The sequence below is a fragment of the Gavia stellata genome, chromosome 29 (assembly GCF_030936135.1).
Source record: "Gavia stellata isolate bGavSte3 chromosome 29, bGavSte3.hap2, whole genome shotgun sequence".
In the NCBI taxonomy this organism is placed as follows: Eukaryota; Metazoa; Chordata; class Aves; order Gaviiformes; family Gaviidae; genus Gavia; species Gavia stellata.
This window is the reverse complement of record NC_082622.1, coordinates 1471218-1498733: the sequence shown is the minus strand read 5'-3', so window position 1 is coordinate 1498733 and position 27516 is coordinate 1471218. Positions and strand designations below refer to the sequence as shown.

At 56.3% G+C, this 27516-nt stretch overlaps 1 protein-coding gene across 1 annotated transcript; it reads left to right on the top strand.

The window, feature by feature from the left end:
- Positions 1-564: 564 nt before the first annotated feature.
- On the top strand, positions 565-27516 carry LOC104262727 (protein argonaute-1). Its single transcript, XM_059830889.1, has 19 exons — positions 565-602; positions 9571-9754; positions 10525-10645; positions 10779-10960; positions 11259-11395; positions 11530-11664; positions 11967-12054; positions 13843-13990; positions 14321-14440; positions 15296-15418; positions 15896-16029; positions 17309-17493; positions 17659-17818; positions 18112-18202; positions 20320-20514; positions 20641-20775; positions 21670-21771; positions 22631-22830; positions 23302-27516. Exons 1-19 carry the CDS (start codon positions 578-580, stop codon positions 23408-23410), a joined length of 2574 nt encoding a protein of 857 aa, XP_059686872.1. The 5' UTR covers positions 565-577; the 3' UTR covers positions 23411-27516.

Here is a 27516-nt window from a genome sequence, read left to right as displayed (position 1 = left end):
TTCCTTGAACGCGCTGACGAAGGGGACGTTTCTGCCCCGTTTCGCTGGAGCGGGGCCACGGGGGGCTCCGGCCCGCGAGGCCCAGAGCGCCTTAGGAAGGCCACAAAGGCTGCCGACACGAGAACCGGTTCCCCCGCCGCTTCCCCCTCGGCCTGGCACCGCAAAATGAGTCAGAAAAAGGAAAAAGAACCGAAAAAATGTCTCCGGCGGTGGAGCGGCGGGCAGGCCCGAGCGCGGGCGGTCGATGCTGCGCCGCTCCCGGCTCGGCACCGGCTCGGGCTCCCCCGCGGGGCCGCCCGGCCCCCCCCCCCCCGCCCGCCGGTGCCCCTCGCCCACCGGGAGCAGCCCCCGGGCGGCCGCGCCGCCTCGCGCGGGCCCAAGATGGCGGCGGGCCCGTCGGGCGCCGCCTTTGTTGGGCGCGGGGCCGGGCGGCGGCGGCGGCGCGTGCGCGCTGGGGCGCGGCGAGAGGCGGCTGCGGCGGGCGGCGGTGCAGCACCGGCCCCGGCCCTGCCCGGCCCTGCCCGGCCCCGGCCCCTGCCCGCGGCCCCCGGCTCGGAGCGGCGCCCGCGTGGATGGGATGGAAGCGGGACCCTCGGGAGCAGGTAGCGGCGGCGGCCCGCGCCCCGGGGGGCGAGGAGCGTGTAGGAGCTGTGCAAGGAGGGAGGCTGCCGCGGGCGCCGGGGAGCCCCGCTGCGGGGGCCGAGGGGCGTCTGTGACGGGGCGCTGGGCGCTGGGGTGAGGTGGGGGGCGCGGGGGGTGCAGGCCGGGGCCCTGCCCTGGGGGCCGTGCGGTGGAGGGGCGTGCGGCGGGGGCACGGGGCCTGCGGGGGGGGGGGGGGGGCGAGCTGGCGGCGGGGCGCGAGGGCTGTGCGGGGGGGGGTCTGCGCCGTGGGAAGCGGGGGGGCCCCGCGGTCGGGTATCGGGGTGTGCGGGGGGGGGTGGTGTCTGTGCAAGGGTGGGCGAGGGGCAGAGCGTGCGGGGGGCGCTCCTCTCTGGGTCTGCGGCCCGCCCGGGGGGGCCTCGGGGGGGCTGCGGGGCTGCCCCGCTTCGGGGTGGGCGCGGGGAGGAGATGGCAGGCTTGTCCCCCCCCGGGTGCCCTGGGGAGGGGGCGACGGAGGGGCCCGTGCGGGACAGAGCACCCGCAGGATCGGGGTGCGGGTCTGGGGGGACGCGGCAGGGCGGGGGGCGCGGGGTGCCCCCGGGGCGCGGTGCGAGCCCCGCGCGAAGGGCCTGCTTTGCGCAGAGGGGCAGCCGCAGCCCCCCCGGCTCCCCGCGCCCCCCCCCGCCCCCGGCTCCCCGCGCCCCCCGGTGCGGTGTTCCGGGGAGCGGGGCGCAGGCTGCGGGCTGGCGCGGGGCCGGAGATGCTGTGCGCCGTGACAGCACGAAGCGGCTCCTCTCCCCGCGCCGGGGCATGCGCGGGGCCCGGGCTGCGCGAGGCCGGCGAGGGCCGAGCTCCAGAGTCCCCCCGTGTCCCCCCGTACCCCCGTGTCCCCCCACCCCTCCCTCCGCACGCCCGGCTGGAGACGGGAGCAGCTTTCGGTCCCGACCCCTTCATGCCGGGCTGCTCCGCGGGGGTTTGGAGAGCCGTTCCCCAAAACTCAGACGTCGCGACAGCAGACACTCGCTCCCGCACCCAGCGTGAGCATCGCGCACTTGCGCTGCTCTAATTTGCACCATTTTGGTGCCTAAAATAAGGCAGGAGGAGGGGAGGGAGCGATGGGGACCGCTGGCCTTCCACCGGTCTCGTGCTGGCAAGTGTGCTGTGGTGCGGTGAGATTTTGACATAAAACCGCTGCGCGTTCACAGTCAAACTTTGGTCCTTCCTTACGGGATTTAATTTTAAGCATGGCGTGGAGATCTCTTCGTGTCTGCCTTACCTTCTGGCTGCCGGCGCTTTGTGTTTGGAGCTGATTTATTGGCCTCTGGAAGCCGTGATTTGGCGGCTGCGCAGGGCATTGCGAGCTTTGCCGGCGCCTTGGGGCGACGCAGATAACCTGCCGGCACCCGCACCCTCCTACCGCCAGCCTTAACTAATTCTGTTAAGGTGCTTTAAAACAGTCTCTCTGATGGGTTGGGGCCACGCTCGGGAGGTCAGGTTTGGGTTTCGGTCCCGCTGATGGCACGGGGGTCCCCGGGGCAGTGGGAGCTGTGCTGGGAGCAGGGCTCTGATGCTGAGCCCTTGGAAGTTTCCTTTTTCCTCCGCAAATGTGGCTGGGGGACATCCAATCCTGCCCGGGTCGCTCTGCGTGTAGGGGAGACATTTACCCTGTGTTGCAGGAGCCGCCGCGGATCCCGCCCTGCCTTAGCATCCCTTTGCCTGCTGACGGACCCCAGGTGCGGGGCTGAGCCTCACGTACGAGCTCTGGCGATGCCAGGCTGCAACCTGTCAGGGTAATAAAGCACAAACCCGGCCTTTGCCGGGATGTGCCCGACGTGAAGATGCCTGGAAAGGCGGTGGGGGAACCTGGGACATCTGACCTGCAGGCACTGCTTGGGGAGGCACACGCGTGCTGGTTTTAAAAACTAAAGTCTGTTTCCCCTGAACTTTTAGTCGTCTTTATCCCTCGCAAACTTCCTAAACACTGTTAATCTTAACCGTTGTCTTCCTGTGCTAAACCCTGCAAAAACCCCAAAGCAGTTCCGTCTGTTGGATCTCTTTATCTTCAGGAAACATGAAATCGCACGTGCCTGTTTCTGGGACGGGATTATATCAAGAAACAAAGCTGGGAGAAGCACCTTGCCTGGAGACACGGCACGTATGATTTATCTCTAAACACTTTCTGCAGCCTCTCTCTAAACCCAAGGAAGAACAAAACAGGGACAAGTTATTAAGATGGCAGACATTCGAAGGAAGCCACAGCAGGCAGAAGAGCACTGCTCTTTCGGCAGGTTGATCCGTGGTGGAGTTGCGTGAGGGTTTTAACCTCCTCACCGGGAGCCCCTGGCCAGCGGCTCTGCAGGGGTGCCTGTAGTGCGGCGCACCCGGCATGGGGACACAGAGAGGAGCCGGTGTCGCCTTTGTCCTGCCCTCTCCAGCACTGGGGGTTGCCTTTGTCTGCTGCTCCCGGCTCTGCGCATCCCTGGCTGCTGCCTGGAAAGTCTGCGGGAGCAGCATGAGACCCTGTGGGGCAGGCAGGAGGGGTGTCAGCCTTTGCCCGGTCCAGGTGCTGTTAGCGGGGACACTGGGCTCGTGGTGCGGGGTCACGCAGTCCGGATGAGCCGCTCCATGCATTCGGCAGAGGTGATGGCACTCACGGTGCTGGGTGCTTCTTGCACCCCATCAGAGGGACCGAAAAGGGGGACGCGGAGCTGCTGGGCAGCCAGGGCTGGCTCGGCAAGACCCTCGTGGGTCGGCTCATGGCACCATGGGTCGAGCCATGTCCGTGCCGGGGGCATCATCGCACTGCACCGCAATCCCTGGAGCCAAAGCAGCTGGTTTGCGATCCCTGTGAACGGGCGTGATGGAGGTGGCGATGCTCTTGCTGCTGTTTGTTGTGCTCTGCCGCAGCATCCGCGTGTTTGCTCTCTGGCCCAGCCTGGACTGCGGGGCTGCACGCACCAGGCGCAGGGGCACCGGCCTCGGCTGCGGGGTCGTCAGGGCAGGTTTTTAACTTGACGCTTTTGAGTTCATCACCTGTGATTTCCAAGCTGAGGTTTGGCACAGCACAATGACGCCCTTTGCAGCGCTTGGCGCTCGGTATTGAGGATACAAAGAACTAAACTGCTTTCGGAAGTAAATACCATAGTGAAACAGATCAGAGCCCGTTTTGGTGCATTTCTTGGATGCAGCCACCACAACGCAGGGCAGGAGCAGCATTCGGGCAGCTCAGACGTTCCCTCGGAAGATGGGCTCTGGTGCACAGGATGGGTTTAATGCTGCGCATCGACGGCGGCAGCCGGAGCCCTCTGCCCCGCGGTGGGCCTGATCTACCTAAATTCAGTTTAGTGTCAAACCGAAAAGCGCCTGCAGCTGCATGAACCTGGTTGTGCTTGCGGCGACTCGGGATGGAGCAGGCGGCGGGTGCAATGTCTGGGTCGGCAGAGATGAGATGGTGCTTTTTGAAGTCTGGGCTTTGTGGGACAGCGTCGGTCACTGCTTAGAGCCGGCAGCTTTGAAGATGTTGAGCCTGGAGATTGGGAAAGCCAATTGCTCGCCCCGCCAGCAGTTGCCTTTCCTGCTGGTGCTGCCACTTGCTTTGCCCCCTGACGGGAGGAGTTTCGCTTCCCTGGGGGGTTTCTGGGGCTGGTTTAGGGTGGGAGACGGCTCAGGGAGAGGATGGACCACACCGCCTGTCTGGCAGCGTTTGGCGTGCCATGGCCCCGCTTGCTCCTCTCCGATTCCTGGCTGTATTTTGGCGGGGCCGGGTGTGTGGGGAGGGGGCTGTCGCGGACCCGTCGCCGCCACAATAAAACTCCCTTTTGTCTCGGCCCCGTTCCCGTGGCCCCTCGGCTGAATGTGGTGCTGGAGAGATTTAAATGACATGGTAATTTCATGCCGTCACACCGGCGGCTTTGCCCGGGTGCAGGCAGCTGTTGGGCAGCCGGTCGTGTTCCCCAGCTGTTACAATAAATAATAGAAACAAAGCATATTCCAGCGCTAATTACCCCAAACGGACTTTCACCTTGGCGGCGCTGCCCTCGTCACCCGTCTCTGCCCGCTGGTGCTTCCTGCGCACCCGGTGAAGGGTGGCAGTGGTGACGATGCTCCCGCCGCCGGCGTGTCCCCAGGGCACGGCTTTTGTGTGCGAAAGTCTGTGATTCCTCCCGGGCCGCTGAATTTATAATGGCAGGCGGATTTCATCCCGCTCACTGGCCGCATTGTGCTGCAGGAACAACACTCGCCCTCCAGCCCCCGGCCGGGGTGCCCGCATTTACATGACAAAGTGGGAGCCTGTGCAGCTTCGCCATGGAGAGTCGAGGTATGCAGAAGCCCCCCTGTCTCCGGGCAGTTTGGGTCGCTTTTTAAAGAGGCTTCTTTTACCGAAGGGGAACCGGCACATTTCAGGGAACTGGCACGTTTCGGGGAAGCGGCACGTTTTGCCGGTGGCCCCTTTTCTGCTGCTCCCACCGGCTGCCGGGGGCTGCGGGCACGAGGTGCCAGGGGATGCCACGTCGCGCTGCCTGGGGTTCCCTCGCACAGCGTCCTCTGAGCCAGGTGGAGGGTGGCTTTCCGGAGGATTTGCACCGAGGCAAATCATGGGGGGACCTTGAGCGCCCCGGGGCAGGGACGTGGCATGGCAAGGGGTGAGCGCAGCTGGCGTGTTCACCAAAGGGCTTTGGGGTCTCTCCCACCTGGGCTGAAGCAGCCAAGGCCAGGTGAGAGCCCGTCTCACATGCCGGAGGTGCCGAATGCTGCAGCTTCCCTTGGGCGCTGAGTGTCACCCCTGGTCCCCCTCCCTGTGCTGGCTGCCCCCATGTCACTGTCCTTATAAATAGCCCTGTCCCAGGTAGGCACTGCTGTGCCAGGCTGTGTGCAGGCACTGGGAGATAACAGCTTTTTAAAAATCTTTGGATCTCAAAGTAGTTTAGAAAGGAAAAGTCATTAGTGCTCCCCCCTTTGCTGGGCGAGCTCTGGGCGGGCGGCGCGACCCCTGCAGCGAGCCTGCGGCTGGGCTGCTGGGGCGGCTGCTCCAGCTCATCGCATTTGAGGACCGTGTGTCTGCGGTCGCCAAAATAAAACCCTCTGAGTTAGCCCAGGGGTGAACTTCCCCATCCTGAACGCTGGTCTTGTGTCCTGCCCTGTCTTTGCAGAGCTTCTCCTTGCCATTGGGGTGCTGCTTCCTCCAGCCAGGCTGCCCATTTACATTATCTTGTGTTTGCAATATTTCGTGGCTCACATCAAAATCCTGAGCCAACTTTTGCGTTGCTGGAGGCTGACTCCTTCATCTGTGATTCACGATCCTAGTTGCGAGGCTTTACGTTCATAAAGCATCTGGTGACCCTCCGGCGAGAGGGTTTGTACGGCAAAGCGTTATTTTTGGGCTGACCGGTGCAGCGCTGGGGGTGCGGGATGGGCGCGGGACTGTTCGGTTGCCCCTCTGCAGCGCGGCTCCTGCCAGCCCCAAATCTGCTTCAGCTCCTCTTCGATGCTGATGTGCTGCCGGGCGGCTGCCGAGCCGTGGCCGCTGCCTTGCATCCCCTGTGTCCGTGGGGATCCCATGGGCACATGGAGATGCCTTCCTGCTCATGCACGGCTGCCGGGATCGTCTTGGGGGTGAGAAGGTCCAGAAGAGGAGAAACTGTGGGTGCTGGTGTTGATGTGGTTGCAGGGGAGGCAGCGGAGAGCTGCTGTCCTCCGGCAGGTCTTGGAAGTGGACTGAGCGGTTTCTTGCTCGAAAGGCAGAGCAGGGACCGGAGGCTCCAGCAGCGCTAGCAAATGCCTCTTTGATTGTGAACCATGATTTAAAAATGCATCAGCTTGCAGCCAGGGACTGGCCATTGCCAAGAAATGTTCGTCATGTAGAGACATGAATTACAGTGCGAGTAGCTCATCTGAAAATCAGTTTCTTAAAACGAGCTGCCCCTGGAGCGTGGCGCAGCCGTTTGTCTCGGGGGTGCTGGCGGCCGCCCTGCCCCAAAGCAGCTGTGAGTGCCTGCGGGGGTCCGAGCCCCGCGTCGGCCTCGGGGTTCCCCATCTTGCTCGTCGGACTGCTCTGAGTCCCATGCTGCCTTGTCCGAGGAGGTGCTGGGGCCAGGTTAGCCCCAGGCTCGGGGGTCCCGGCAGATTTTGGAGCTCCCAGACTCCTGCTGCAGAGCAGAAGCAAGAGCAGAGATTGGCTTTGCAGAAGTTAGCGCTGCAGTTTGGTCCCTGGACGCTCTCAAGGGTCATCCCTTCTCCTTAGTGTCCTGTGGCGTGGTGGCCTTCCATCAGCAGAGATCAGGCGCAAAACTGAACAGCAAATCTAAAGTTTGCTGGTCTTCTCTTTTTCTGCTTCTGATATTTTTAGCCTGGAATTGAAATTTGGATTTAAAAAGAAAGTGGATGGGAGCAAGGGGTGCGAAGAGTACCATGTGTTCAGGAGCCAAAATTGGAGTTGGGATGCTGTTTGGGGGCTGACTTGGACAGTTGGCCACCCAGATGGAGCACTCCGAATATCCACACGCTGCGCTCCCCGCACCCAGCCCAGCTGGCCGAGACCTTGCGGGGTTTGAGAAGCAGATAGAAGATGCAAACTGGGATAGGTGGAGATGGGGAAAGTGGGAATGGGGCAGGAAGGGCAGATCTCGCCTCGGAGAGCAGCGGTCTTGAACGCTTCTTTGGCAATATTCTAAAATACCTTTGAGTCCAAGGGTGCTGTCAGTTTAGAAACGCAGTTCAGTTCCGTGGCTGTGCACTGGTCCCTGTCCCTCCATCTCCAGAACTTCATTGGTAAGTCTGTATAATGGACTTTGTGGAAAAACTGGTACTTCCCTCTTTACGGGTTTGGGGCCCATGCTGCTTGAAGTGGGGCTTTGGGACTGTTTTTTTTCACTACCTCACATAATTCATAGGAGGTTTTCATCAAACTGTTTTTAATTTTCTCTGGTTTTTATCAGCAACTTCCCTGGAGTTAGCCTTCCTCGTCGATGTGACTTTTTTGCTGGACAGCAGTTGAGAATTATGTTGGGGAGGGGTTAAGGATAACAGGAAAGTTCAGGTACTGGGAATTGAGTTATTCTGCGACCTGGAGTTTGAAATGTGATTGTTAATAACCAGTATAAAACCAAAGTGAGCTGTTATCCTGCAAAATCTAGCAGTTAAATAATCGCATAGTGTAGATGCAATAACGTGTTTCCTGTTTCTTGTGGCATCCTCCCTCCGGCAGCGAGTCGGAATTTGCTGGAGGATGGAGGGGAAAATGCATGTGTCTGCAGGTCCCTGCTGATGGAGTATCCAGGGAAGTGCATCCCCTTGGAGAGGGGCAGACCTGCAGCTCCGTGCTGGTGGAGCAGTGCTGCTCTCCCATCGGAGGCGGCAGATGCTGTAGCTGGCGGGGAGGGAGGCAATGGGGCTGCTGCTGGCTCCTCAGCCCCTCGCGTCGCTTCTGGCAGAAGTCCTGGGTGTCTCAGCGGGGCCGTATTTCTCTCCCCAGAGCAGACGTGGTCCCTCGCCATCTCCCGCCGGGCAGAGCCTTCCCATTGTGCCGACGCTGGCTTGTAAATCAGCGGGGCAGGGGCTGGCCTGGCCACGGGACAAAGGCTGCCTGTGCTGCCGGGGCGTCCTGGCTGAGCTCCCCACGGCAGGACCACCCCAGCCCTGGCACGGGGGCAGAGGGTGCCTGCAAACCCCTTCCCCGCTAAAACCGACCCCGGGTGTTTGACGAGCTGAAGAGCGGTGTATTTGGAGGAAAATGCATGGAGATGGCTGTAGAGCTTACCCACCAGCCACAGCTGGCAGATGGAACTAGGCAAGACCGCTCTGTTCACGGCAAAGCCCCTTGGCAGCGTTAGATGGGTGCTTTCTTCTTTGGGGTTCGCAGCAGTGTCCCGTTTCTCCTCACCCCGCGACCCAGCAAATCCCGCACCGCCTCCTGCTCGGCACTGGGGAGCTGTCAGACTGGGGCTATTTTTGGAGATGCCGTTACAACAAAGCGCTCTGCGTGCTGGAGCCCAGCGTGGGTCAACTTTGATGTTGCCGTCGCTGCTGCACAGCGGGGCAGGCGATGCTTGGCCCTCTCTGCCCTTTTTGGTTGGCAAACGCTGTCCTGCGGGGTGGGATGCCCAGAGAGATGCTGCCGGACGGATTCCTCCTGCAGGAGCCTGGGAAGGGGTGGGCAATAAAAACACACCACAGCCCTGGGAGGGCTGGCCTTGGCCTAAGCGTATCTTCACTAATTCAGTGTGCCGATGTCTCCCAGAACCTTCAGGTGAAGGTTGCTGTTGCTGCTGCAGACCCATGGCGAGTGCTCGGTGCAGATACAAGGCTCTACTTGCTTTTTAAAGGCAGGGCTGGAGAGTTTCTTGCTGCTGTTCTGGTTGTTTGCATATTGCAACATTTCTTGTGCGAAACAGAAGTTGAAGTGCAGCTTTGCGGCAGCGTAGTGGGTGCTTTCAAAGCTCTTTTGATGTGAACATTAGGTACAACCTGTCCTTCGGTGTCAGGAACAGCGAACGTGGCCTTCTGTCCCCGCATCCGATCAGGGAATTGAGCGACAGGTATTGCAGCGTATGCCAGGCCGTGGGCGCACCCATGCTCGGGATGGGTGGTGGGAGTCCCTTGTCCTCCCAAGGTCTGTACTGCTGCCACGTGTGGCCCCAGATGAATTTCTTTTGCTAAGGCAAAGCAGAGATTATTTACCTGCCGGTGGATGGTTTGACATCTGCACAGCTGGTGGTGGCACAGCGGAGCGGAGGGCTTGGCACTGCCCTTTGACAGCTCGGCTAGCGCCGGTGCTCGCCGGACGGTGCCCAGGGAAGCTCCTTCCAACTGTGTTGGTCCGAATTCTGCCACTGCCGCCTCCTGCCAGGAGCGTGGGTAGTGGGATACCTCCTGGTTCAGGATGCAGTGACGGAGCGCTGTGACTCTGCGTGGTCCGTCTGTCTGGGCACAGGGTTTCTCCCAGCCCTCCTCACCCGTTTTCTCTCCCCACAGCTGCAGGCGCATACCTGCCACCCTTGCAGCAGGTATTTCAAGCGCCGCGTCGGCCCGGGATAGGAACCGTTGGGAAGCCCATCAAGCTCTTGGCCAACTACTTTGAAGTGGACATTCCCAAGATTGATGTGTATCATTATGAAGTGGATATCAAACCCGACAAATGTCCACGCAGAGTCAACAGGTAAGGCAAGTATTAGAGGTTTTGGCACTCATTCCCCGCTTCCAGTTTCCTTGCGGAGGCTCCATAAGTGCCTGTCTCCCCCTTCACCCATGGAAGCCATCAGGGTGACACAGTGGCAGGGGTCACAGCACTGCCCAGTGCCCGCGGGTGGCTGGACCCCACCAGGCGTGTTTGTGCAGCAGTGCTGGTTCCTGTCCCAGACAGCCTCGGAGGTCCTGAAGCTCAGCACAGTCCCCTGCGTCTTCACAGCAGCTGTGCTATTTTGGCCACAATCCCATATTTAAAAATAGCAAGCCCAGACGTCAGGCCATCGCGTACTTTTCTTTGTTTTTCTTTTTGACATCCTACGTGCTGCCCGTCCCCTCCTGCCCCAGCAGCCTGGGTAGCTCTGTGGCCCGAAGGCGGGCGAGCAGATGCTGTAGGTGCCGTTCCCTGTGTTGTTGGCGGCCGCAGGCAGCAAGTCGCTGCCTCTCGCCCTCCCGGCACATGCGCTGGGTTTGCAGCCAGCTGCGGCGGGTGCGCTTTCCTGCACGCCGTGTAAACTTGTTCTGCCGAAGCCGATGTACCGAGCTGCGGGGCAAGGTGCGTGGCTGCTTGTCTGGGGGCCTTCTTGCCCGGGGGGGGACCCGGCTTTGCTCGCTGGTGCCCTGTGGCTCAGAAGTGCCCTGGGTAGGGAGGCTGGGGACGAGGCAGGTCGTAAAGAAACCGGTAAAACAAACCTTGCCCTTCTCTCCCCCTGCCCCTCTTTCTTGCCCCGCTCGCCTGTGTAGGGAAGTCGTGGAGTACATGGTACAGCACTTCAAACCGCAGATCTTCGGTGACCGAAAGCCAGTCTATGATGGGAAGAAGAACATCTACACTGTCACGGCCTTACCCATTGGAAACGAGCGGGTAAGAAGGGGTGGCAAGCCCTGTGCAGGCAGCGTGACCTGCCTCTCCTGCCTGGGAAGGACCAGCTAAAGACGACCTCCTCCCCTTGCACCTGCAGTGATGCCATGATTGCTTCCCTCCCTTCTGCACCCAGGTTGACTTTGAGGTGACGATCCCGGGTGAAGGCAAGGACAGGATATTTAAGGTCTCCATCAAATGGATGGCCATCGTGAGCTGGCGCATGCTGCACGAGGCCCTGGTCAGCGGGCAGATCCCCGTCCCCCTGGAGTCCGTCCAGGCGCTGGATGTTGCCATGAGGCACCTGGCTTCCATGAGGTACCTGCGCCAAGGGGCGGCCTGGCGGGTGGGCGGCAGGAGCCGTGCCGCGAGCACCGAGCGTGCCGGGGAGGGGACCGGCTGCCTTTGGCAGGCTGTTGTGGCTGGGACTGGCCTTGACGGTGGCCATGCCTGCCGTGCTGCTTGGTGGGATCGCTCTGGATGCTCCTGCAATAGAAATAAACGGGGTGATGCAGCTGGCAGGGTGAGCAGCGGCTCAGAGGGGCTGGGGGGGCTTCACGGTCGCTGCCAGTGGGGCTGGTGTGTGCTGTTTGACGCAGTTTGCCCTGGTTCGCAGGTACACTCCCGTCGGCCGCTCCTTCTTCTCCCCCCCTGAAGGTTATTACCACCCCCTGGGAGGCGGCAGGGAGGTCTGGTTCGGTTTCCACCAGTCGGTCAGGCCTGCCATGTGGAAGATGATGCTCAACATTGATGGTGATGTATTTTTCATGCTGGGGAACTGCAGTAGTGGGGTTGGGCATGTTTGGGGAGGCTGGATCTGGCCGGCGCTTGGGCCAGGTCTGTCTGCTGGGAGAGAGCAGAGACACATCGTGGTATCTGTCCTGCAGTGTCGGCCACTGCCTTCTACAAAGCCCAGCCCGTAATCGAGTTCATGTGCGAGGTGCTGGACATCCGGAACATCGATGAGCAGCCAAAGCCCCTGACGGACTCGCAGAGAGTGCGTTTCACCAAGGAGATCAAAGGTAGAGCCCCCGGGGAGCGCTGGGGACCCGTCCCCAGCCGGGCGCTGCCCCAGACACCAGCCATGGCTCGTCTGCTGCCCAGCCCCTGCAACGAGGTGGAGTCACGGGTGTGCACATTTAAAATGTCTCCTGGGGCACTGTTGCCTCCCTTGTGCACTTCACAGGGCATCTGCAAGCATGTCTGCTCTGCAAATGGTTAATTATTTAAGGCAGGTGTTGGCAGTGGCCCGGGGAAGCTGGGTGAAGGGGAATCGCTCCTGCCTTTACCAGTGACTCTGCTGTGTCTCTCTGTCTTGCATCAGGTCTGAAAGTCGAGGTTACCCACTGCGGGCAGATGAAGAGGAAATACCGCGTGTGTAACGTTACCAGGCGGCCGGCCAGCCACCAGACGTAAGGCGGGTGGGAAGATGCCCTTGGAAAAATCTGAGCTGTTCTTCCTTTTAGCAGCTGCTGGTGTCGTTAGGGAGAGCTGGACAGGAAACTGTGATGGCAAAAGGAGATGTGTTCAGTGCTCTACAGCGGTTCTGGGCACAGCAGCTCGCACAGCTCTGTGTCATGCGTGGTGAAGGCGAGCGGGATGCAGGGGAGGGTGGGAGTGCAGAGGATGCTTTGTCTGGCAGGCGGCGCGCTGCAGCGGGCGGGAGCTAACATGCCAGGAATTGTCCTAGTTTTTACCTCCGAGTTTGGTTTTCTTCTTTCTTAAAATAGACACTGCCAAAGCAGAAGCTTTGTCAGGGGATAAAGCGATTCCCTGCCTTGAAATTATTTGCATGGGCCTGGGAGCAGGCTGGGCCTGGGCACCCCTCCGTGTCGGGGGGCTGCCCTGCTCCCCGCAGCCCCCCGCGGGCAGAGACGGCAGCACCATGGAGGTGGTGGCCTCAGCACCAAGCTGTTGGGTGCCACAGCCCATGGGTGTTTCCAGGGCTCATCACTGGGGCTTGCTCTGGGAATTGCCCCCAGGGAGGCTTGGAAGCAAAACGGGGTTCGAGGCAGAGGCTGGGGGGAGAGCAGGCGGACCCTCCAGACCTCCCCGTGCGGCAGTGGTGGGGCAGTGCTGAGGCAGGAGGGGCTGTGCTTGTGCTCTGCTGGGTGCTCGCTGAATGGAGCTGGAGGGGAGGGGGGGATGTTTTTCAGGTTGTCCACCCCCCAGGTTTCTGCAGTGTGTTCAGAAATTTTGCCAACAAAAAAAAAAAAAAAAAAAAAAGGGAAAGGAAAAAAAAAGAAAAAACACAACAAGAAGTTTTGGCTCAAGCTGTATAAACCTGAGCGCTGGCAGAAATCTCTCCTCCCAGCTCTTGCCTGATACCAAAGCAGTAGTGCCTGCTCAGGCCGGCACTGTTGGGCTGCAGAGCCCCTGCCGAAGGGGGGGCACCTCCTCACCACAACCACGTTTCCTTGTCGCACAACCCCATCTCCGGGTGTCTCGTTGGGGTTTGTGTGCCTGTCGCTGCATGCACCCCGCTTCCCCTGTGCTCCAGCATCCTTGGGTCCCAGCCCTCGGGCTTGGCGAACGCAGGAGGAATGTGACACCTAGCCAGGGCGTTCAGACTAGCTTGCCTGTCTAATTTTGGCTCCATAAAGAATATCGGGTCAATTCTTCATTTTCACAGAGCTCTTTATGGAGCTGGGAACAGCTGGTGCTGGGTGAGGCTGGGTATCACGCGCTCTGGCTATGGACGGCGCGGCACCCCTCAGCCCTGCCACTGGGAAGTTTGGTTTTTTCCCCCGTGGTTTTGAAGGGAGCTGTGCCCCTCCTGCCCTCTGTGCTCTGCCTGCCTTGGAGCAGCTGCCCCGTACCGGGAGAGGCTGGTTAACCTTTGCCTGGAGCTCAGTTCGGCTCCCGGGGAAGGCACCAAGCACAGAAGTCCTCCTGAGTGCCAGTGTGCTGTATTTATGTACCTGACAGTGGCATGTGTGGCATGTCCTGCAATAAACATTTGCCCTGATTAGCTGGATTAGTAGGGAGAGCTTTATTTAGGGACCTCAGTCCCACACTGGGATCAGAGTATTCCTGAGTCGATTTCTGAAAATACCACTGTTGTGCTTTTTATTTTCTTTTATGGTAGCTCAGAGTGGGAGCCTGCCAGTTCCCTCTCTTCCCAGCCAGAGTAAGTAGTGTGTGAGGTCTGGAAGTGTCTGTTTTGAGTAGGTGCATCCTTCGTGTCCTGCCTCTGCCAGGTTTCCCCTGCAGCTGGAGAGCGGTCAGACAGTGGAGTGCACAGTGGCTCAGTACTTTAAGCAGAAATACAACCTGCAGCTGAAATACCCCCACCTACCCTGTCTCCAGGTTGGCCAGGAGCAGAAGCACACGTACCTGCCCTTGGAGGTGAGTGTCAGCTCTGCACTGTTGGGCGCCCCGGCTTTTGGGCACCGTGCAAAGCAAAGGCAAGTGGCCTTTGCTGGCAGATGCATGACAATATTCTGTAGCTAATATGTCGTGGGCACTAATTGCCTCAATAGTGAGCTGGCGAGAGCCATTTCAAGTAAGCGAGGGAGGACACCACGGTGTGAAAATGCCATTTTCCTGCAGCTGCAGGCTCGGCACCTCCGGTTTGGGGCTGGCTGCAGGGCCCGAGTGCCATAGCCGCGGGGCAGCTCAGCCATGGTCCCCCGTATCTCCCTGACGCGTGGCTGCTGTCTCTCCCCTCCCGTGCAGGTGTGCAACATCGTGGCAGGCCAGCGGTGCATCAAGAAGCTCACAGACAATCAAACGTCAACCATGATAAAAGCAACAGCCAGGTCTGCCCCAGACAGGCAGGAGGAAATTAGTCGCCTGGTATGTGGCACGAGTCCCTGGGAGGGACGGTGTCGGGGCCGGGGCTCTGATGGCAGGCTGCGATGTTGTGTCCGTGATGAACCTTGTTGTGGTCCTGCTCCTCAGCTGCTCTGCACTGGAGAGCTGCGACCTGTCCAGAAGATGCTGGTGGGGTTAGTGGCTTGGTTTTGTCCCCCTCTTCGCACTGAATCCCTGGTCAGAGATGCCTGTATGTCTGTAATGGACACTTGCATAGAGGAGCCCAGCTCAAAGTGACTGTGGAAACTCGTGTGCAGCAAATTCAGGTCTTTGTGCTGATGGAACCTGACCCAAAGGGAGCTGGAACTAAAAATAGGAAAACAAATTAGAGAAATGACCCTGGCTGTGGGTGTACGTGGGGACTGTGCCTTGTGGGGCTGCAGTACGGGAACTCTGTCTGCAGGTCAGCCTGGGGCGAGCCGGGGGAACAGCAAACCCGGCTCTGCCAACAGCTGGGCAGGAGCTGGTAATGGTGCTGTTGTTACCCAAACTGATGTCTTTGGGCTTTCGAAGCTGGGGACATTTGATACTCCTTCTGGGACTCTTGATAACAGTCTCTTGCCAGTCTGAACCTTCCCACTGAAGTCTTAAATCTCAGGAGCAGGCTCCGCTCTTGGTTGCATTGGTCAGTGCGTTCAAAAATCAGGTCCCCCGTGGGTCAGTTTGGAGGACAGGGTTTGACCCTTCCTGTTAAACCGCTTGCCCTGCCCTTACGGAGAGGACTTCAGCTCTGTAGAGAACATGACTTTAGGTGCCCATGTTTCCCGGCCAGCTGAAGCTGCATGGGATGTAGCAGTTGGTCTCACTCCCTCCCATGGCCCTTCCTTCCCTCTGCAGATGAAGAATGCCAGCTACAACCTGGATCCGTACATTCAGGAGTTTGGGATCAAGGTGAAAGATGACATGACGGAGGTGACGGGGAGGGTCCTGCCGGCACCCATCCTGCAGTACGGAGGCAGGGTAAGCAGGGCTGCACTGCCCGGGTGATCGGCTGCGTTGTGCAGAGAGATGCTTTCACACGAGAAAATGCTGTTTCTGAACAAAACTTGTGCTACCTTCAGGATTGTAGGTTAGAGCTGGAATTTTTTATCAGAGTGCCTTGGGTTTGGGTTTTTTGGCTTTTTTTTGCAATACAACTCTTCTGAAAGTTGTAGCCAAGAATCGATCGGTGACAAAAAAGTGAGCTGAAGGGGCGAGGGATGCTCAGGGTAAGGCAGCTGGGGTGAATTTTCCATCACCTTTGAGGAGCTGAGATTCTGAATTGCCGATCGCCAAGCGCCGCGACAGACCCTGGTAGCACAGGGAGTTGGCTCTGGCGAGGGCATACAGCTTTGTGATGGGGAGCACAAACACGGCACGTGCGGGTGCTCCCCAGGGGCTGCCGGTGTGGGGCCGGGCAGGACGCGGCAGCGCTCTGACTGTCTGTTTGCCTTGCAGAACCGGGCCATTGCAACTCCCAACCAAGGCGTGTGGGACATGCGAGGGAAGCAGTTCTACAACGGCATTGAGATCAAAGTCTGGGCGATTGCTTGCTTTGCCCCGCAGAAGCAGTGTCGAGAGGAGGTGCTGAAGTAAGGAAAGGGGCAGCCCGCGTGGGTGGGATGACGTGGGGGAGCCGTGGCTCGTGGTGCGGCCACCCTGCTGCTCCTAGCCTGGGGCTGTACATCCTTCATCGTTAACACTGATCTGAATTGCTCGTGGTACAAATTTGATCCAGGTTCAGACTGGGTGTTCAGTCTTGTTTCTGTTGCTTTATCGAGAGTGCCTGACTGTTTATCCTGGCTAGAAACAGTCCCTGAGCCATCGCAAAGCCTGCCAGGTTGGAGTGAGCACATTGGCACTCCAACGTGCGTGAGCTGACAGGCAGGCTCTGCTCGATCTGCTCTTTGCCTCGGGTAGCTGCGGTGTCGTGATCTGATACTGCCAGCCCTAAAGCTGTACTGAACTCTTCTAAGCTGAATCTCCTCAGAGAGATGGGGTTGTGAGGGATGCTTAATTAAAGTTTCCCCAATACCCTATCTGAAATGATGTGATTCATGTAATGAATGTGTGATTCCTAACTCGCCATGGGTTTTTGTTGCAGAGAGTAGTCTTAGGCTTTCTGAAAAGCTTTGGTAGGTTAGAGATTCTCTGCTTCGGTAGCAAAGTGACACAGAACGGGGACAGTTTATTTGATTTAGGTCACCTTGGTTTTGGATTCTGCTGGGGACTCAGGTTTCTCCTGACCAAGAGTGGAAGCACAGAGGCAAACATTTTACGTGCCTCTTCTGGGTGTTTGGCACGGTTAACATTTGAGATGGTTTGGAGCAGCTCAAAGTCTCGATGTCTACAGTGACTGGGTAGAGGTGGGAGTGATGCTGCACTCCTCCTGTGACCCCTTTGAGGCAGAGCTGGGAGCCCTGTGCTCCCTCTGGCTCTGCCTGCATCAAATTTATCCTTCGCAATCCAAAAATCCGGAGTGTGGCTGAGCGCTTTGTCCAGTTTGGTAAGTGAAGGCTCGCATCAGCTTTGCAAATCACCTGGAAATGAAGCAGGTCTGCTCTCCCCTTCTCCAGCTTTCTAACGGAGAACGGCTCACAGCTCCATCACTTCAGGAAGAGTCAGTACCTGGGTAAGAGGGCACCAAGAGGGGACGGTTCAGCTCTAGCACATGATGGTCTTGCATTTTCCATGCTGTGCACTTGCTGGATGCTGTAAAACCACAGAGGTGGTGATGTCATGTCCCCTGTCTCTGTCCTGTGCCGCAGCACTCCAGCCGCGGGTCCCTGCACCTTGCTCGGTGGCCGGGGTGCGTGGCAGAGCTGCTGTGCGGGAGGGCTCAGGGCTCACTGCTTCTCCTCCTGGGCACAGGAACTTTACGGATCAGCTGCGCAAGATCTCCAAAGATGCAGGGATGCCGATCCAAGGCCAGCCCTGTTTCTGTAAATACGCCCAGGGTGCAGACAGTGTGGAGCCCATGTTTCGACACCTCAAGAACACCTATTCGGGGCTTCAGCTCATCATTGTCATCCTGCCAGGGAAAACGCCGGTGTACGGTGCGTCTGGGCGGGGCAGGTGGGGAGAGGAGAGGGCCTTTGCTCTGGCTCAGCGGGGCTGGCTCTGCTCCTCCCGCCGTGATTTCTCTCCCTCTTTCTGAGGATGCCGCTGGAAGTGGTGCATTGCAGATTGCCTGTGTGTTCACCTGCTTCCTTTGCTTGCAGCCGAGGTGAAGCGTGTTGGGGACACCCTCCTGGGAATGGCCACGCAGTGCGTCCAGGTCAAGAACGTGGTGAAAACCTCCCCACAGACCCTCTCTAACCTCTGCCTCAAGATCAACGTCAAGCTTGGCGGGATCAACAACATCCTTGTGCCTCACCAGCGGTTCGTACGGCTGCTGCCTCTCACGTTTTTGGGGCTTGTGTCCCCAGCCCTCGTGGTGCTGCCTGCCTGACTTTACCTGGGGAAGAGGGGGCCTGTGAGCAGCTGCGTAAAGTAGCTGTTTGAAAAGGGGGGTTGCAGCCTGTCTCGCCTTGTAATGAGCTGTTGATATGCCCAGGCCAGAGCCTGGAGGTCGGGAGATGTCCTCTGTGTGATCTACTTGCCTCCATTGGGCTGTGCATCGCTCCGAGAAGGCCTCGAAAGGCTGACTGCTGCTTTCTCTTCTTTCCCACCAGCTCAGCCGTCTTTCAGCAGCCAGTGATCTTCCTCGGGGCCGATGTCACTCACCCGCCGGCCGGAGATGGGAAGAAACCCTCCATAACGGCTGTAAGTTCCCTGTCCAGGGCCAGGCTTGGTGCCCGAGAGCCCTGCAGGGATGCAGGAGCTGGAATGGGACTCATGTCCATAAAGGGGCTGTGTCACTACTGTCCCCATGGTGACACTTCTCAGGGTGGCCCCATGCCCTATCTGGTGTTTTGATCCCACTCCCAGGGCGGTGGGTCCCCGCTCCCCTCCTGCCTCTCCGCAGAGGAGCTGCGGTTTTGGGGAGCCACCGGGAGAGCTGGCAGCTGCCAGCAGATGGGGCTCGTGATGTGCCGGACCCCACGAGCGCTGTCGGACTGGGCGTGCGGGGAGCTCACCGGAGTCATCCCCGGCCATCCCGGTCCTGCAGGGCAGCCCTAGGAGGGACCTTCCCCAGGCGGGAGAGCTGGGGAGAACTGGGGTGACAGGGCTGCTTCAGAGCCTTTTGGGGAGGAGAATTCCCCTTCATCCCAAATGAATAATGAGATCCATCGAGTGAAGGGCTGCTCGCATGCCGGTGAGGCTGGGTGGCAGCTCGCGCCCTTTGTGGGGCTCTGAGACGTTGCCTTGTGCTCACTGCAGCAAAGGAGAGTGTCAGGTTCTTGTAGTGTCTGCTTTAATTAAGCACGTCAGCACTTTCCTATTAAGTTCTTAACTTTCCAGGACTCATAGCTCAGGTTTTCCTTGGCATGCAAATGCATCTTTGGAGGAATGTTTTTTTCTTAATTAGAAGGGGTTGGGAAATGCTTTTGGCTGTTTGCTGTAGGTGTGGGTGGGACAGAACAGTCTGTTTCCTGGCGGCAGTGCTTCCACTCCAAAAACATTTTCTGTGGTTTTTTGTACAGGACCTCTGTGGGGGGTTTTTTTCTTAATTTTTATAAAAGCTTTTTTGAAGCTGCAGAGGAGGAGAAGTGTAGAGCCTTCAGATGGCCTTGATCTTGTCCTTGGTCCGTTGTTAATTAGACAATAGAAGGGGGTCAGTGGCTGAGGCCAAAGGAAACGTTTCTGTTGCGGACATCAGCTCCGCTGGTGCAGCCCAGACCCTAGAGTCCGTTTGCGAAGCAAAAGTGAAATCGGCACACAGGACAGGGGCAGCAGGCTCGACACCGCTGAGGATGTGGGGTCTGCGGTGCTTTCCCTCTGCTCGGGGGGACGTGGACCACGCAGTGCAGACGGGCATTTGTCTCCCAGCGTGGGCCAGCACCTGCTTTAACGCCCATGACTCACACTGCGCCCCCAGCTCTGCGTCATGGCCAAGCCCGGCTGCTCTCAGCCTCTTTGCCGTGACGTCTTTGAGGTCTCCCCTCCAGCGCGCCCGGCTGCGAAGGGAACTCCCTGCTCGATGGCTGCTGCGCGGTGACTCAACCCCGCCGTTTTCTCGGGAGGCGGCAGTGCCGGTGGGGCAGACCGCTCCACTGCCCGCAGTGGGCGAGGGCAGGCGCAGGGACGTGATGCCGGCAGATGCTCCATGCAAACGTTGACCCAGTCGCCTTTTGGGCAGAGGGTCTCTGGGCAGCCCGGGGCGGGCAGGGCAGTTGTGCCGCTGTCGGAGGGGTAAGAACCGGCCGATAGCAGAGCTCCCTGGTGTTGCTGTGATACAGACCTCAGCAGCAGCTGTTACAGCAGCGGCACTGCAACTGCAGGTGGGGTTTTGTGCCCTGCGGGTGTCATTGCCCTGATGAAAACAACAGAGCAGGGTTTGGGGTCACACAGTCCTTTGTGGAAGCAAAAAACTTCTGAGTGAGGGATGGAGGGAGAAAGGCTTACACAGGCGGAAGGGGTAGTCCCACTCCCCCCTCAACCCTCTGCTGTTGAGCAGGAGTGAAGTGGGGGCAGAGCAGCAACAGCCCCCACAGCCACGTTGCTCAGTGGCACCAGCCAAGTTGTCTCACTGGAAATTCCCATGAAGACCACAAAGGGCATGGCAGAGTGAAACAGGACGTGGCCACAACCAGGGATGCCCTTTTTGGGTGCTAGTTGCCTGCACAGTATTTGCTGTTTCATCTCCTGATCTGTGAGCTCGGGTGCTCTGCCCACTGCTAGCTGTAGGTGTTGGAAGCAGGTGGAGGCTGGGAATGTCCCACGTCTCCTCCGTCCTTCCCGTTGTAACGCTTGGGCCTGGCCCGTCTCTGTCTCTGCAGGTTGTGGGCAGCATGGATGCCCACCCCAGCCGGTACTGTGCCACGGTGCGCGTGCAGCGTCCTCGCCAAGAAATCATCGAGGACTTGTCCTACATGGTGAGGGAGCTCCTTATCCAGTTCTACAAATCCACCCGCTTCAAACCCACCAGGATCATCTTCTACCGCGATGGTGTTCCCGAGGGGCAGCTCCCACAGGTGAGGACCCCTCGGATGCACATCGGCCAGTGGGGCTGCACTGGGTCCCGCCGGGTTCCCTAAGGGTGCATGGGGACAACGGAGTGCTGGTGTGTCCCCTCACTCTGCATGCGCTTGTCTCTCCAGATCCTTCACTATGAGCTCCTAGCGATCCGAGATGCCTGCATCAAACTGGAAAAGGATTACCAGCCTGGCATCACCTATATCGTCGTACAGAAAAGGCATCACACCCGTCTCTTCTGTGCAGACAAGAATGAGAGGGTGAGTGCTGCGGGGTGCCGGGTCCGGAGGCGGCTGATTCATCCGCGGCCTTTAGGACAAGCCAGCCCTGACTTTGCCGAGGGGAAAGCTCACCACTGGCAGGCAGAGAGCTCTTTCTTGAATGAGTCGTGCTGCTCAGTTGACTCCCACATCCATGCGGATTAGGCTGTTTCTAGAAACCCAGACAGCTGTTTGCTGTTATTCTGAGTTACTGGGTGCTGATGATCCTGGTGACTCTCTTGAAATAGCCTCTGTCAGCTTGAAAACATCTGTTGTTTTGGTGATAGCTGTAGCCGTTGACGTGACAGGATGAATAACCCCTTGCTTGCTCACAGCTTGTTTGTGTGTGCTGTGCAGTAACATTGATTGCTGTAGCTCTTCCTAGATTTGATCTACATTTAGTGGTTAGATCTAGCCTAACCAGACTCTGGCTTTACCTCAGCATGAAGATTTAATCTTGGGAACTGGGGACAGTTTTTTATCAGGGTGTAAAAGCCCCAGTACCTTGTGGCAGAGACTGTAGCATACATTCTCTGCAGAGATCCCTGGAGTTTTGCTCACTTAATCCTCATTTCTGCAGTAGGATGGGCCAGTGCCCATCTGCTTTCCTGCTGATGGCATTTGCTCTATCCCCATGTCATGCCTGGTGTTGATGCTAGCAGAAAATGACAGCAAGCCTGTTCGGGCAGGGAGCAGAGCGGGATGAGCTGCTTCTGTCCCCCCTTAATGGGCACTTGCGGAGCGGCTCTGCACTGTGCTCTCGAACTAAGATGCTGAGATGGGGACCCTGTGCCGTGGCCCTGGTGCAGGGCAGGTGTGTTGCAGATGGTGCTCTGGGCAGCTGGAAATAACCAAACTCTGCAGTGCTTGGGTCTCTCTTTCTATTCCCTGTAGATTGGGAAGAGTGGGAACATCCCAGCAGGAACAACAGTGGATACAAATATCACCCATCCCTTTGAGTTCGACTTCTACCTGTGCAGTCATGCAGGCATTCAGGTACCGCGCTGCGGAGCTGGCTGTTGCGATGCTGCTGTTTTTCTTCAGCTGTTGTTGCAGTGTGCACTCTGGTGCATCTGACCCTGTCATAGCCGCCCTCCGGCAGCAGGGACGTGAGCAGTTTGGTCCAAGCTTCCATTGTGGTGGTTTGGAGAGCAAGTGCCGGGACAGCACTGCTGCTGCGTTATGTGGCACGTACTCTATTTCTCTCCTGGAGCCAAGGATCTCTCCTATGAGATTTTCCTCCTTCAGAGTGGCCAATTAAGCAGCTTGTCAGCTGGCATGCGAGCGTGCTGGGCTCGCTGGGGCGCCTGGTCGTCAGCAGGGACCTGTTGTCTGGCTGTGGGCGGGAGAGCTGGGGCCAGCCATCCCTGGAGCAGGCAGTTTGCTTTGCAGCTGCCTTTCTTCAGGCAGCCAAGATTAGTCAGAAACCGTACTGAAAAAATTGCACTCATTTAATCTACAGCTGCTTCCACAAGGGAGGTTTTTTAGCTTCCTCTCCCCCTGCAATGACAGCAGGGAGCTGGCCCGGTTTGGTGGGGAGCCGGTGTGATAGGCGGTGCAGTGAGCTGTGCGATGTTGGGAGCTGGGGGCGGCAGCGCAGAAGCACCGGCAGTGCCTGGGCACGGGGCAGCTGCGTTAATGGTTTGCACCTCAGTGCTCAGTGTGTTCCTGCCTCGTGGTGCCTGTGCACGTGTGGGGTTCTCAAATTAGGGAAGCACAGGCATCTCTCCTGCCGAGGCTGTCTGCTGGGTCGTTTTGATCAGGGAGGGGGTGATGAAGATGCGAGGCAGCTGCCTATGGCTGTCTGCATCTGGGTGCAGGCAGCACCTCTCACACTGCCCCCTCTCCTTCCCAGGGTACGAGCCGGCCATCCCATTACTATGTGCTCTGGGACGATAACCGGTTCACCGCGGATGAGCTGCAGATCCTCACGTACCAGCTGTGCCATACCTACGTGCGCTGCACCCGCTCGGTCTCCATCCCGGCCCCGGCGTACTACGCCCGGCTGGTGGCGTTCAGAGCGCGGTACCATCTCGTGGACAAGGAGCACGACAGGTGAGGGGGCTCTGCCCGCGGCCCTGGGAGGGCAGACCCCGGGGGGGGCAGGGGGCATGAGCGCCCTGCCTTGGTGTCTGAAAGTGCCTGTGTCAGAGCAGCACTGCTGCAGACCCTTTCTGGGGAGAAGACCCGCAAGTAGCTGCATCCTCTTAGGTCCCAGCCTAGGGGGAACTGGGGGTGAAGGAGAGTTAAATCCCATCCTGAGCTCATCCTGGGCCTGGAGGAGCATCCCTGGGGTGTTTGAGCGTTACCAGCCACCTCAAGGTGCTGGAATCCCTGCAATGCCAGGCACAGTCACTGGCACGCGCAGCATCCCCATACGCTGCGGTGACATGCCTCCCTGTGCTGCCAGCGCTCGCGGACCCTGATCTCCAAGGGGATCTTGGAACACTTACTTGGTGGGACACTTACTCGGTGTTCCTGGGGGGTAAATATGAAATAATTATGCCGTGATTTTCCAATTTTCAGTGGCGAGGGCAGCCATATATCTGGACAGAGCAACGGCAGAGACCCCCAGGCCTTGGCGAAGGCTGTGCAGGTTCATCAGGACACTTTACGTACCATGTACTTTGCTTGAAAGCCTAACTTTTGTTACCTCACTCAAGAAAGCTTTCAGATTTGTAGGAGCCATACAAAAAAGGAAGCATTGGGACACCTTGGTTTTTTTCCAATGAGAAATCACTGCAGGGCAGGCAGCGTCGATTCGAGGCAGGAGACCAGCACCACGGGACAGAAAGATCCAACACCTTTGTAGGATTGGAAGAGACTGATGATTATTTTTTTAATTTTTCTGGCTTTGCAAAATTTTGACCTGACCAAACACATGAAGGCATTCAAGGAAGGGATAAAACTCCCAGGAGGCGGAAGCAGGTTTTCATTTTTAAGATGCAATACTATAGACTCCTGACTGTGAAATGGCGGATTTGGTCCTCCGTTGCCCACCAGGCGCTGGTAGGTATTTTTTGTGGGGGTTGGGGGGAGGGGATTTTTAGAGCCTTAAAACAGAAGACTAGATTTATAAAACTAATATTTTAGAATATGAGATGCTTTAATGGGTTAAGGGGAAAAACAACTAGTTTATAGGAGAATTCTAACACTAACAGTTCCCCGCCCCCGAATAATTCCCCCCATATAATGTAAGGCACCCTAGCACTTAGCTCAGAACTGAAAACTGTCTTCCTTGTGTTAAAAGCTAGTTAGCTGCTGCCATTTGAAGCAACAGTCACAGACTTTTCCATGGGTGAGTGCCTTACTATGATGCTGCAAACTTTCAATGTTTTTAATCTTGTAAGGAAAACAGTAATCTTGTCTTGATGGTGGTCCATATTTCCATCGGAAGGAGTTAATTTCTATGGTCCTAAGTTGCAGTTTGTGTTAGATCACGACCTCACGGTGGTTAAACTCCATTGAAAGATGTGCACTTTCATACAGGACACGTTTAATGGCTGCTGACCCATTTTTGTTTCCAATGTACTACTTGTTATTTAAAACTGTTTCTGACAAATGGGGGCATCTTCATCCCATGAGGACAGAAATCGCTATCGATTTTTTTCTTTTTTTTTTTCCTGAATTTTTATGATGGACACCGGGATTTTTTTACTAAACATTATTTTTATATGATACTAAGTCTGTTGCCAAAATACACAAGTCATTAACATTCTCAGAGTTTACATCACCGCACTTCCTGAGGCTGTGCACTCACGCCAGAGATTTCTAACGTTTCCTGTCCGATGAGTGTTACCAACTGCAGTCCGTGCAGCGCCGGGTACCCCTCAGCGCCCGTCTCCCGTGTGCGTTCGGCACATGTCTGCCCGGGTCAGCTGCTTTCTGAAGTACCACGTACCCCAACTCCAGCACCTCCAAGCTGTCACCCTCTCTGCTGCTAGGTTTTGCTGCTCTTTGTGTCATGGTATCACTGATCTCATGCACAGGGTTTTTTATTCTGAAAGCACACCAGATTTGTTCCTTAGTCAGAATGATGAAATCCTTGTTATTGTCATGGGGGAAACTCCTACTGATTTGTGTTTGTAACAGGAAAAAAGCCTTTTTCCCAACAGTAACGTAGTGACTGCTTTTCAGACTTATTTTGCTGCACAGAATGACCATTATGCACAGCGGCGCAGTAGTAGCAACTCATTACCACTATCATGTGGGCAGATTATCTGTTTTTTAATATGAAAGTGTGCACAGCGCTTCCTTCAAGAGAAAAAATGACGCACACAGTCCTACCAAGCTCTTAAAGGGAAGAGCTCTGTTGTCATTTTACTGCCAAACGTGAACGCGTTTCCAAGGCAGATCCACCACAAGCACTGCCCCGTGTCGGTACACGTGGATAGAAGCACACCTTTTTCTTTTGTACTTTCTGACGTTTAAACTTGCCTTGCCTTCATGAAAACCACATTGGTCGTGTTGGCCCGTTGATCAGTCCTAGCACCGGGAATTCACTCTACCCATTTTCTTTTTGGGCAACGTGTTTGTGAAAAATGAAGACATCAATATGCTATGCAAACTAAGTGCTGAGCCCACTGATGTCACATTTTGTGAAGATCCTACGTTTAGCACAGTCCTATTTTTCCTCAAGACTACAGTATTTGGTTCATATTCTCCTTTGCACCTTGTGTCAACCTCCACTGCTGTATATCTGCAAGGTGACGGGGAGGAGACCAGGAACTATTCATGGTCAGTAGGGTAGTGAACTCTTAGGAAGGCTTTTAGGGAGTAGGGAATGCATCAACACTAAGTGTCAACAGGAGAAGCCTACATTCCTATACACAAGTGCCTGCATAGTGACACAAATTCAGCACCTCTCCATCTCATCCTCAGAACTCTGGCTTGTGTTCATTGAAAGCAAAATGATCTCAGAGGGGCTCTACCCGCTCACCTTGTGTCAGAAAGCCCCTCGCTAAGAAAAAAATGGGGGTTAAGGTCAAGGTTCTCTCTGCAAATCAGTTTGTTCACCAGCATTACAACGGAAAGCACCTGGCTGCTGCTCTGCAGCGAGGGGCAAAGGTATTTTGGTTTCTAGTTTTTATTTTAGTGTTTTAGTTGGGTCTAGAATTCTGAAATGTCTTTTAGTAGCTGTGGCATAGCACATGCCATTTTTAACCATTTGAAAAGAGATAGTGTGGGCATTTACAGAAACAGCTTGTTGCTCTGTAACAATTTTTTTTAACCTTGAGACTTGAAATGTAAAATGGACCTTTAAGATTTGCACTCATTTGTAAGGTGGCTGTTCATAGAAAACTATGAATGAAGACTTGCTGATGTAGCACCTACTTTTAACAGCAATTTTAACTACACAAAAGCTTCACAGCTTCTGAAACTCTCAGCTGTTGACTTGCAGATCGTGTTCTGCCCTTACTTCACCCTCTGCATTGGGTTTTCATGGTTTTGAATAAATAAAAAAGCCAAACTCAGTAGCTGCTGTGCCCTTTAAACCCTATTTCCATTCTGAAGACATTTAGAGGGGGTTTGAGTTACCCGCATGTTTTGTATAATGGACTATGCACTGTACCTTCTACGCAGCTCCAGCATTCAGCATTTCTACCCTTTTCTTGTCTGAGATGCAAGTGAATAACTGCATGTTGAGGTGCTGTGCATTTTGCTACCCATAGCGGATAGGTGTTAACCCAGATACATATCAGGATTTGTAGTTAGCCACAAACCCCACGCCGACATCCCGAACAGCTCCCGAGTCTCTGCCTTCTCCATGTGCACGTGTTCCTTCTGCAACTGGAAACGTCGCCAGGTGCATGCAGTTTTGTGGGAAGAGGAGTAACTTTCATTTACCTGTCAGTTGTTGAATGCTGTTTGTTTCCCTTATCTCATATCTGAACATAATGGGGGGTGGGAGGGCAGAGCAGCCCTCTCCCCGGAGCTTCCAGGGGCGGTCGGGGTGTTCTGGTATTCGCAAGCGTACGACCTGATGTCTTAGTGTCAAAAAGCCCGAGCATTCAACGTTGCCTCGCGGAAGGTTTTCTTCTTGGAAAATTAGTGTGAAATAAAAGAATGTGATTCTTTCAGGAAGGGAAGCCGGACAGCAATAAACAAGTGAAATTCATATCTTGCCTGAGTGATTTGCACTTCAATAGTTGTGAAAGAAAATTTACGGGACTCCAGTGCTTTTGTGTTCAATTTCTAGCCCCTTTCGTACCTCCTTTACACGAGCAAGTGTTGAACTGTACATAGGGTGTTTACAAGACACTCTGGGTTGTTATTTTTCTTGTGGGTTTTTTTTTTTGCTTTAGCTTGAACTCTGTATGGTCCATTTGTTAAATAGACGTGAACAGTTGATGTACAGTACTTACTAAACAAGCAGCAGCACAAAACTTATTTTATTAAGAAAATATGGCTTATATTTTAAAGGTTGAATATCAATTTTTTTTTTGTATGCGTGGAATTAAGACTGGTAAGGAGCAACAAAATCCTTGGATTAGGCCAAAAGAAGATACTGTAAGATCATAACCACCTCTTTATTAAAGAAAACGGTATGATTAAAGAGCTCCAGAACATTGTATTTATGTTTGGTTTGATTTGATTTGATTGCCTTTGTGGATTTTTTTTTTTTTGCCTTGGTCCTGATTTTTGCTTGCAACTTTGACTTTGCAGTCCCAAGTGTCTGTTACCCTGTAACTGTTGGCAGAAGACCTAAATAAAAGCAATGTGAATATGTTGGGGTGACAA